Raw genomic sequence first — 12,542 nt, 5'->3', positions numbered from 1 at the left:
ATTTACATAAACATTATTATGAACTAAATTAAATTAATTCAAATGTTGAATTACTTAAACACTAGTGAGCCTAGTAGAGCTCAAATAATTAAATTAATCAAGTGTTGAATTAATTAAATCATATTGGGTCTTGTATAGCCCAATAAGAAATAATTATTCAACTAGTGTGCTTGAGTAAATCCAAGTAAGGTTTAATTGGTCTCAAATTTGTTTGAGACATTTAAATTAAAGTTCATGGGCTTTGTAATTGTTACAAGCCCAAATAAATTGCATCCATGTGAGGTGAAAGGTTGGAGGCTACTTTTTCAATATCCAAGGCATGGCATGCACATGCTTAATTTAACTTTTTACACAACCAAGAAAAATTTGACAGATGCGTGTAAAATTTGATTTTTGAAACTTTCGTTGTGCATCCGGGCACTTTAACCGATCCCCTTTCAAGTGGTATAATGAGCTAAGATTACTATTTTGTGTAGCAAATAATTGATATTATATTGAGGGGCTGCCCGAACCCCCCTTTTAAAAATAAAAATAAAATTTGTTGGCCGAAATCCGGTGACGGAGCTCCGGCAACGGCGATGACGACTAGTGTTTCCAAAATTGTTTTGGAATATCAAAGTGTCATGGGCCTTGAATTGTTGGGCCATTAGATGGCTAACATAATTTGTGAAATTTAAATGAGCCAAAATATTTTTGGTGAAAAATATCTTATTGGGCCCTTAAGTTTAAATCCACAAAATTTATATATATTTTCTCAAAAAATTAATAATTGAAGTTGGACTTTAATTATTTATAGTAAATTGTGATTTACAAGAAATTTGATTATAAATAAATTAATTAGAAAGTAGACAAAAGAGTTTGTTTACTTTGTTGATTTTGTTTATAATCGTGACGGTTAGTGATTGGATCAAGAAATATAATATTGGATCAATTGATTATTGTGATAATTAATTGATGGTGTATGATATGTGATATTATGCATGAAGGATGATCAAAAGCCCAAGCCCAATTTCTTAGGTGTATGCTAGGATATTTTGTGTTGAATGATTGTAATAATTATCAATTTATAAGTGTGCTTTGTTTATGGCCCGTTCCCACCCCATTAGATGTATCCCCTATTTGTCATGGATATTTATTTGTAAATATTAGTACAGTGGAAGATCAAGATTGGAAGATGGTGGCCTTGATGATTATGATGATCGAAGACATGTAAATATTGGAGGCTTATGTAAAAGTTGCATTTGCATCCCATGCATTTCTCTAGGATTGGACCTAGGCCCGTGCTTAGCTCACACAGGCCATTAGTATTAAGGCAATTGATCATCCTTGTTTAGTTTACTGTTTATAATATATGCATGATATATTACAAATAATGAGTATGCGCGTTATCATTATTATAGTAACAAAGTTGCATGAATCCGGCAAATATACGATCAAACATGACGAGCTTTTAAACAAAATTAATGATGAGACCTTTCAAAATTAAAAACTCTCATTTTGAATAAGATTCAAAATTAATATCAAGCCCGAAAAAGGGAGTTATAAAGGTTTTTATAATTTCATGTCTTTCATCGACAATGGGTGCATGATGAACGCTACCCGTTCTCGGGGCTCGGCTCATATTATTGGAGGAGCCCTGGACACCGGAATACTGTGACATCCATTGACATGGTGATGTGAACTACGTGGAACTCCCATGATTTCTGCTCATATTATTGAGGGAACTCATGGCGACCGTCCATTAAGGTTCAACATCGATGGGTAAGGCTTGACACGTAAAGATGAACGACGTCATATTATTGGGTCCTAATCAAACGTGAGACAAAATTTTATGTAAAGGGTTGCATGGAGATGCAATTGGAAACTACCTTTTAGGAACTATGATTGGCTGATATTATTCGGGATCATAATTTGCTAATTGGACCTTACGTACCTACTGAGGAAAGGACTTTCCTGTTTTCACTAGAGGGTAGTGAAAGATGTCAAAACAGTGGGAGCGAAAATTTATGAAGAAAAAGTCCATACTTTAATCTTACTAATATTTTAAAATAGTCATTAACATTTATCTGTTTTACTTTTCAGTACAGATTTGACAATGTCTTCGATTCGCAACCCGTTATCTGCAATACTCGACAAACACATTTTAACTGGACCTAATTACCTCAATTGGTTAAGAAACCTAAAAATCGTCTTGAATTCGGAAAGGATAGCATATACACTGACTAAGTCGCCCCCTATTGAGGCTCTGTATAAGGCCCGAGATTTTAATTACGGTAATCTGAGATTAATCTGAAATGATTTATTGATTACTTGATGAGATTTAGATGGGACACGTTGGAATTGGATTTTGTATTGTGAAGTGCGGGTTGTGCGTGACCAGAAGGTCTCGCGCATATGCGCGGAAAGTGTGCACGCATATGCGCGAGCCATGCGAGGAGCCGAGGGAGAACTCCAGAGAGTTCGGCGCATATGCGCGACGTGGATGGGCGCACATGCGCGAGGCAGGCAGAATATTGCGCGCACATGCGCGACTTGAAGGCGCGCACATGCGCGGGGTGTCCAGAACGTTGGGCGCATATGCGCCGAGATAGTACGCGCATATGCGCGAGAGCCATTGTGAAGACACGCGCGGAGACTTAGTGTCTCGCTCATATGCGCCGATGGTATTCGCGCATATGCGCGAGACGTGTTATTGAAAGAAGCAAGCCACGTTTCTTAGAATGCATGAGGTGTACATATATATATAAATACAAGCATTCATCCGTAGGAAATCGAAAGAATGGAGAGAAAAGGGTGAAGTTTCTTCGATGTGAAAGATTTGTGATTTACGAGAAATCCGTCCGTCAGAATTTGAATCCGACTTCAGTACTGTGTTCCTATCAACGCAGGCTACAACTGGACGTAAGTTTTGTTACGTTTAGATACGATTTGAAATTATGATGTTGTCAGAATTGAATAGGAATCATATATGGTGTTTCTGATACAGTAGACATCATATATTTGAAGTCAGAATGAAAAAACAGACTGTTTATGTAATTGTTATGAATTTTGGAGTCGATTTGATTGAGAATCGATATCAGATTTATATTATCGTTGAAATTATGAGTTATATCGATAGTGATTATGAGTTCTGGTATTATATCTGTGATGTTGAGACTGACGGGGTTATCGAGACTGTATTGGTATGCCGTCGAAACATCAGTTGATTGATATTGAGCAGATTCGGTATTGATTTAGATGGTATTTTGGTATCGTATGTCGATTGGCATTGATCCGATTATGTTTTGATTTGAGTATTGATCAGAACAGGTTTTGAACTGAGTTATGTACTGATATTGTATCTATTCGATTGTCATTATCAGATTTGATATGGACAGACTTGACTTCGATACTTCGTCTTCGTCGGACCGAGAAGATAAAGGTATAAATTAATGTTGAGTTGGGATTGCACAACTCGAGTGAGGTTTGGCTCGAGTTTCCCTAAATCACATACTTTACCTTATTGCATTGATTTGATTAATGTACTTATTCTTTTGATTTATAGATAGCAGGTATTAGACGAGTAATCTTGTGACAGAAGTGTCTGATAGTGGTGGGATCGCCACGGGCACATTGCACAATGTCACAAGATAGTGTATTGGCGATTGTGCCAAAGTCTGTCACCGGATGTTTGGCTATCGATGTGGATAGAATTGTAGCTTCTTCTATTACTGGTGATCGGTACCGTATCGATGTGGATAGAATCATAACTTATTCTATTACTGATGGTCGATATCATATCGATGTGGATAGAATCGGAGTTCCTTCTATTAATGGTGATCGATACTATACCGATGTGGATAGAATCCGAGCTTCTTCTATTACTGGTGATCGATATCATATCGACGTGGATAGAACTGGAGTCTTTTCTATTACTGTTGGTCAATATGTGAATACCCACATCTGGGAACCGGGATCCCTAGACTAGGATTGAGTCTAGTCTAAAATGTGGAGTTAGGAGTCTAATTGACAGTTTATATTGAGTTATGTTGATTATGTTCCTGAATATGGTACATGATGAATTATGTTACTGATGATGGTACATGTTTAGAATAGGATTTATTCTTGATATGGATTTATACTCTGATTTGAATATATGTTAGACATATCTGTTATATGCTTTTATATTGTTTTTATGATTGCATGTATACATGATTTGTACTGAGAATGTAATTCTCACCGGAGTTATCCGGCTGTTGTCTTGTTTGTATGTGTGCATGGACAACAGGTGGGATAGGATCAGGGTCAAGGAAAGAACGAGGCTTGACTAGATAGCGTGGAGATCCGGGCTCTGAGGCAACTTAGGATTTAGCACTGTCATATAGTTGAACCTAGTTGAATTCTTGTAGACAATACAAGATTTGTATGTTTATGTTTAATATGTAATTTGAATTGAATTACATTACGTTTCCGCTTTGTATTTTTTAAAAAAAATTTAGATCCTGTTTATTATAATTGTTTGAATTATTCCTAAGGACGATTAAGGAATGAATTAGCGTCCGGGTCCCCACACTCCGACTGACTGCACTCCCTGAGGAATTGCAGACTTACAAGGAATGGTGTGACCATGACTTGAAAGCGAATTGTTATATGCAGGCTTCTATGAATGATGAGATGCAGAGGCGTTTTGAGGATGCAAAGAGTGCTGCTGACATTCATTTGCATCTCAAGGAGCTCTTTGGTGAGCAGACTCGACCTCTTAGGCATGCTACTGTCAAGGAGCTTATCACTTTACGTATGCGAGATGGGGCTTCGGTCCATGAGCATGGCCTAAAGATGATTGGGCTCGTGGACAAACTCGTTGGCATGGATCTTATGTTGCCTTCGGAGTTGATCACTGATGTGTTGCTCTTGTCGCTGCCTAGCTCATTTGATCCTTTTGTGGTGAATTTCAACATTAAAAAGCTGGAGCCTACCCTTGAGGAGTTGGTGAATATGCTTGTTACCTTTGAGTCCACCATCAAGAAAGAAAAGTCGGTTCTTTATGTGGGTTCTTCATCTGGTACGAAGACTGCTCCACATGGGAAGGGAAAACGGCGTTCTTTCCAACGTCCCAAGAAGAATGTGCCCTTGAAGAGGCAGACTCCGGGTCCCGTAGTGGCAGCCACACCAGTGAAGGCTGACAAGACTATTGACATTTGTCATCACTGCAAGAAGCCTGGACATTAGAGGCGTAACTGCAGAGAATATATTTCCCAGAAGGGTTCTGGAAACGGTATGTTCTATATTGAATTAAACATTTCAATTAACTCTACTTCTTGGGTATTGGATACCGGCTGTGGCTCACATCTCTGTAATGATTTGCAGGTGATGAGAAGAATTAGGAGACTAAGAGAAGGTGAGGCCTTCTTGAGGATGGGAAATGGGGCAAGAGTTGTTGTCAAGGCTATTGGAGATGTTTATTTGCTTTTGAACAATGATTTTAAGTTAATTTTAAGAGATGTTTTGTTTGTACCTGATTTGGTGAAAAACATTGTTTTCATTTCTATGCTTGATAAAGATGGATATTCTTGTTTATTTAGCAAAGGTGTTTGCAACATTTACAAGAATGAATGTTTGATTGGTACTGGAGAACTTGAATACGATCTCTATAACTTAAAATTGAAAGATATTCCACTAAACAATATCCAAGAAATAACAACAACAAACAAGCGAAAACAAGATACTCTAAATTCGACACAATTATGGCATGCTCGATTAGGACATATTTTCCTAAGAAGGTGACCAAGCTAGTGGGAGTGAACATGTTTGATATGTCCGATATTAATTCTCTCACGACTTGTGAATCCTGTCTAAAAGGAAAGATGACCAAAATTCCCTTTAAGGACCATGTGGAGCGAGCCAAAGGGTTATTGGATTTGATCCATACTGATGTGTGCGATCCGCTTAGCATCACCACTAAGCATGGACATGACTACTTCATCACCTTTACCGATGAGTTTTTGAGGTACGGGTATGTGTATTTGATGAAATACAAATCTGAAGTCTTTGAAAGGTTCAAAGAATTCAGAAATAAAGTAGAGAAACAATTGGGCGAAGCATCAAGTTACTTCGATCGGATCGAGGTGGTGAGTACTTGAGTACCGAGTTCCAAGAGTATCTTGGGGAGAATAGATTCTCTCGCAGTGGACTCCGCCTGCTACACCACAGTTGAATGGTGTTTCAGAGCTGTCGTAACTGGACTTTGATGGACATGGTTCGGTCTATGATGGGGTTCACGGAGTTCCCGCCATCCTTTTGGGGATATGTGCTTGAGACAGTGGTAGTGTTGTTGAACAATGTCCATTCAAAGGCAATTGATAAGACTCCATATGAGATATGGATGGGTAAGCCTCCCAAATATTCTTATCTTAGAATATGGGGATGCCCTGCTTATGTGAAGCAGGTAGTGGGAGATAAATTGGATACTTGATCCATTTTATGTTACTTTGTGGGATATCGAAAGAATTCAGTTGGATATTATTTCTATCATCCCCAAGAAACAAAGGTGTTTGTTTCTAGGAATGCAACTTTTTTGGAAAAAGAATTTCTATTGGATAGAAAAGGAGAGATGATAGAACTCGAAGAATTTCGAGAGACACCACAATTGTAGAACGCACACCCGAAGAGCCAAGAGAAGAAATACAAGCTCCTAGAAGATCCGTGAGAGTCTTGAGACCACCTATGAGGTATGGTCTACGTCTTGAAGAGGGCCATGATGAGCCTAACCATGGATGTGATCCATTAACCTTCAAGGAAGCATTATCTGATGTCGATTCATTTAAGTGGCTTGAAGCAATGATGAGATAGATCGAGAAGATTGCTTGGTCTCACCCAGTCCACATACATTGATACCATCGTTAAGCGGTTCTCGATGGATGAATCCAAGAGAGAACATCTACCAATGTGTCATGGCATGTCACTATCCAAGTCTATGTCTCCCAAGTCTGATGCAGAGATAGTGGCGATGACACGCATTCCGTATGCATCCGCAATTGGTAGTATCATATATAAGATAATATCTACACGTCCTGACGTGGCTTATGCACTAAATGTAGTGAGTAGATATCAATAGAACCCTGGACTTCCACACTGGAAAGCTGTGAAAGACATCCTCAAGTATTTGAGAAGGACCAATAAGTTGTTCTTAGTCTATGGGGGTGGAGAATTGAAATTGGAAGGCTATACCGACTCTAGATTCCAAAGCGATATCGATGAATCAAAGTCAACCTCTGGGTTCGTATTCATTCTCAATGATGCTGCTGTCTGTTGGAAGAGTTCCAAACAAGACAGTACCGCGGATTCCACCACTGAGGTCGATTACATTGCTGCATCAACTGCAGCAAAGGAGGCTGTTTGGTTAAGGAATTTTGTTCAAGAGTTGGGCGTCATTTCTAATGGAGTTACTTATGTCCCGATGTTTTCTGACAACACGGGATCCATTGCTCAGGCGAAGGAGCCAAGGTCTCATCGGAAATCCAAACATATATTGAGAAAGTACCACATCCTCCGAGAGATTGTAGAAAGAGGAGAAGTGTCGATTGACAAAGTCGGCTCCGCAGAAATGTTGTTGATCCACTAACTAAGCCTTTACCAGGACCATTGTTCGAGAAGCATCACGGATCGATGAGTTTGAAGCATATGGGTAGTTGGCTCTAGTGCAACTGGGAGATTGTTAGATTAGTTGTCCGTCGAGCCAAGTGTTGGCCGAGGGTTCACAATGAAACTCTATGTATAAACAATCTTTATTTTAATAATATTTGAAATTATTGTTTTGACACATCTTTATCTGTATACCCATCCTAGTTGCATTGATAAAGTCATTGAATATATAAATAGTAGAAAGAATATGAGATGCTCATATGATGAGTATCATGAAACTCATATTTGGAATATTGTATATTCTAAACAGTTCCTAGTCGATTCAGCCGTCGCTAAGAAGGATATAGGCCGCTCGAGTTTGAGACTAGTATCTGCGATGTGAGTACCATGTTTCATTTGTAGGGGACATTGTGATGTCCGAGCATGCAGATAGGTGCTCCTTGTAGAGTGCACTGAACAACCCTTCATAAAGGACTTTCCAAGTTGTTCTAACTTATCGAGTGTAAACGTCCTAGTTTATGGTTGTACACCATTAGTCCTTATGATTTGGGACAATATTGAGACTATATATGCTAGCATTGCACTTTGACTTGTTTAGCGACTCTCATGGAGTCATCAGGTGGCAAGGTTGGGTGTTTTGTCGAAACATATAGGACTTGATGCATTGTAGTCGTGGATTCACCGCTTACCTTCGGGTATGGATATCCTATGTGTATGTAATTTGATGGTAATTATGAAAGGGGTTTCATAGATTACACCATCGATGCAACTACGAGATGACACATAGTATCAATTCTTTGGCAACTCTCGATATACCAATAGTTGCTGAATCGGTCGGGATATATGAGTTGAAGGGATCGTACTGTACGCTAACCATAATTGAATGGTTCTTGCAGGCACTAACATTTGATACCTAGGGAATCATGTAAGCGATGCTGCTAGGCATTTAACATGATTGATTGGATACTACCAGACTTGAGTTCTGACGTTCTTATTATCAAGGAGTTGATAATTAAGAATGGAGCAATTGGGGTATGCTCATATAAGGACATGTTTAGTCCCGAATCACATTAAGATGTGAACCCACGGCTAGTTGTATCAATGAACCATTGAAGGCTACACAAGTGCTAACTTTCTAGATCCCGTTGAGAAGAAAAATAGTTCAATGTATTGAACGACTTATAAAGGAGTTTTTAAGCACAAAGAAAAATAGAAGTATGACTTCTATAAGGAGAATGTAACTTTTAATTTATGAAAGTGTTCCTAAATTAAAAGTTGGCCTAATAAATAATTTATTTGAAAATTGTGATTTTCATAAACATTATAATAGATTAAATTAAATTATTTCAAATGTTGAATTAATTAAACACTAGTGGTCCTAGTAGAGCCAAAATAATTAAATTAATTCAATGTTGAATTAATTAAATCATATTGGGTTTTGTAGAGCTCAATAAGAAATAATTACTAACTAGTGGGCTTGAGTAAATTCAAGTAAGGTTTAATTGGTCTCAAATTTTTTTGAGACATTTAAATTAAAGTCCATGTGCATTGTAATTGTTACAAGCCCAAATAGAATTACATGCATGAGAGGTGAAGCGTTGGAGGCTATTTTTTCAATATCCAAGGCATGGCATGCACATGCTTACCTTAACTTTTTACACAACCAAGAAAAATCATCTTTGCCTCCTCCAAGACATGCAAGGGCCGAAATTTTCAAATCACACTCTCCTTCGTTTTTGCTTCTTCAATTGTTGAAGATTGCATACTCTTCTCAAAGAAAAATCCTCTAATTTTTCTAGTGCAAAATTAGAGGGGATCTTCCTTGTTGGTGGTGGGTTTGATTTTTGAGCAAGGAGTGCTCATTGGAAGCTTGTAGATTGTCTAGGTTTTGAAGAGCTAAGTTGTTTAACAACTTAGTTGGAGCCATCATCAATCATTTGTGATTGATAGGTATATTTATAAAACACACTATGAATGTCATTTTTGTGTTTTATGTTATTTGCTACACATCATAGTGAGGTGCTCGATTTTTGCTTGTAAAATTTGATTTTTGAAACTTCTGTTGCGCATCTGGGCACCTTAACCGATCCCCTTTCAAATGAGTGGCCTTTAGATGATGCTGGGTAGATTTTCCCTATTAAGTCCATGGCCCTGCCCCTAAACGGCCATGGTTTGACAACACTGTGGAGCTCATCCGCCGGAATATTTCGGATGTTCCCGTGTTTCTGACATGGCTGGCATCCCTTAGCATATTTGATGCAATCTTTCAGGATGGATGGCCAATATTAGCCATACCTCCTTATCAACCATCTCATCTTTACTCTAGATTGATGCGCTCCACACACTCCCTCATGAACATGCTTCATGGTCTCCAATGCCTCTGGGAAACCTATGCATCTGAGGAGCAGACCATCCAAACCTTTCCTGTACAAATCTCCCTCCACTAAGACGTAATTAAGAGCTTTCATTTTTAACCCATGTGGAATATCTCTCACGGTTGATTCTAGCACCTGTTTTATGTCATCCCTCCAGTCACTGGCTAAGTTTATATCTAAGTTGAGCATGTCTACCTGAATTCCTCTTTGCTGAATTGAAGGGTGGTTTTTCTTCTGAATCAACACTAGCCTGTGTGTAAGTTCTGGAGGCATCTTCAATCCCGAAGCAACATGTGCCAACTCGTCTGCTTCCCAATTTTCTTGCCTTGGGACATGTATTAAGAACACTTCTTCAAAATCATCTAGAAATTGGGATACCGCGGTATAGTATGGAGCCAATGATAATCTTGTGCATTTGAACTCCCCTAATAGATGTTTGAGTACCAGCTGAGAATCCCCTGATATTAACAGCTCTTTTGCCCCTAAATCTTTCAGAATTTCCAATCCAGTTATCTGTGCGTATTCTGCCTTATTGTCGGTGCATGGAAAACCCAAATTAAAAGATAGAGTTGTTTTCACACCTTTTGGGGAGGTGATCACAATACAAGCTCCGACTGTTGTTTCTATACTTGATCCATCGAACTTCAACTCCCCTGGTCGAACTTCCACTCCACAAACTGGAAAACCAACCTGCTCTCCAATAAACTCATCAAGTGAAGGATGATCAGCTAAAAAATCGGCTATAGCTTGGCCTTTTACTGATTTTTGGGGTTAGTATTGAATGTAAACTCTGTCAATGCTAAAGACCATTTGCCAATTCGCCCAGAGAGGATGGGTCTGTTAAGCATATATTTAATCAAATCGGTTTTAGTCACCACAAACACTCTTGATGGAATCAAATAATGTCTTAACTTAGTACATGCGTAATACAATGTTAAGCATAGCTTCTCAATCATAGAGTATTTTACCTCTACTAGAGTAAGCAATCTACTCAAATAATAGATAGCTTGCTCATTTTCTTCGTGATTATTTTAAACTAGTAAACATCCAATTGATTCATGAGCAGTAGAGATGTATAATTTAAGGGGCATTTCATACCTGGGAGGCATCAGAACAGGCGAGTTAGATAAATATCTCTTGATCACATCAAAAGCTTTCTGATACGAATCTTCCCACTTGAACTCCCCACTGTCTTTGAGCTTCAACAACTGTGAAAACTCCTTTGTCTTCTCTAGAAGGTTAGAAATGAAATGTCTCAAGTAATTTACTTCCCCAAGGAAGCGTTTTAACTCTTTCTTGTTCCTAGGCGGATTTGGCTCCATGATAGCCTTAGCTTTGTTTTTATCCACCTCGACTCCCCTTTGATGCACCAGAAATCTCAAAAAGTTTCATGCTTTCACGCCAAAGGCACATTTCAATGGATTTAACTTCAACTCATATTGCCTCATTCTTTGGAAGCATGGCTCCTGCAAGGCTTTTGATACATGGCTCCTGCATGGTTTTTTATAGCCCTTTGATACATGGCTTCTACATTTTTTAGCCCGAATGGCATGAAAAGCCACTCAAACGTACCAATAGCTCCTAGGCATCTGAATGCTGTTTTGTGAGTGTCTGCCTATGCTATTTTGATCTGATTGTAACCTGAAAATCCATCCATGAAGGATAAAAATTCATGCCTAGCCACTTAATCAATCAACATATCAGGTATCGGCATTACATACACATCTTTGGGAGTTGCACAGTTCAAGTCTCGGAAGTCAATGCATATTCTGACCTTGCCATTCTTTTTCATGACCGGCATAATGTTCGAAAGCCATTCGGTATATCTGATTGGCTTTATAAACGTGGCCCTCAACAATTTCTTGACTACCTCTTTTACTTTCAACTCGACTTCTTTTGATATGTGGCGAGATGGCTGTTGAAATGGCTTGAAACCGTCTTTGAGTGGAAGTCGGTGTTCGACCAATTTTTTGTCCAACCCTGGCATGTCAACATAACTTCATGCAAAACAATCTTTGTACTCCTTCAACATACTGATCAAATCTTACTTCAACTACTCTTCCAGTAACTTACTTACATACACCACTTTTGGATCCTCAAACTCCCCCAAGTTAATTTCTTCTAACGGGTCTTGTACCTCGTGCTGGACATCTTCCATTTGAGATGGGCTCATTAACAATTCATCAACTTGGAGTTCATCCTCTCATATTCTTTTTCTTGGACAACCTCGGTTCCATAGGTGTTTCATGCTTCCTCCTCTTCTAATTTGTTCAGCACTTGCTGCACATGCGCCTTCCATGTAGAGGTTGCAGCTACCTCTTTTACTTTTGGTTCAAATCAATCATCAACCTCCTCAATCAGCGGCTGAATTATTGGCCTAGGCGGCACGATAACAGTAGGCTTGAGGATTCTTTCCAACACGGAGCTTGGAGTTGGTGTTTGCATGTACAATGGATTTTCTTTCTTAATACTGCTACGAATTTGGATGGGCCCAAAATCCTCATTGTAATATCTAGCCTCAACTGCACTTGCACTTGTTTGAAAGGG

At 38.8% G+C, this 12,542-nt stretch overlaps 1 protein-coding gene across 1 annotated transcript; it reads right to left on the bottom strand.

Moving 5' to 3' along the window:
- Positions 1-9,905: 9,905 nt before the first annotated feature.
- LOC142537705 (uncharacterized) lies at positions 9,906-12,168 on the bottom strand. The gene is made up of 5 exons (XM_075643198.1): positions 12,069-12,168; positions 11,717-11,975; positions 11,094-11,354; positions 10,810-10,880; positions 9,906-10,753 (listed from the first exon to the last, which is right to left on the bottom strand). The coding sequence occupies exons 1-5, from the start codon at positions 12,166-12,168 to the stop codon at positions 9,906-9,908; spliced, it is 1,539 nt and encodes a 512-aa protein (XP_075499313.1).
- Between the last annotated feature and the right edge of the window lie 374 nt (positions 12,169-12,542).

Source organism: Primulina tabacum, chromosome 2, assembly GCF_025594145.1.
Source record: "Primulina tabacum isolate GXHZ01 chromosome 2, ASM2559414v2, whole genome shotgun sequence".
Taxonomy (NCBI): domain Eukaryota; kingdom Viridiplantae; phylum Streptophyta; class Magnoliopsida; order Lamiales; family Gesneriaceae; genus Primulina; species Primulina tabacum.
This window is presented reverse-complemented; position numbering and strand designations above follow the sequence as displayed.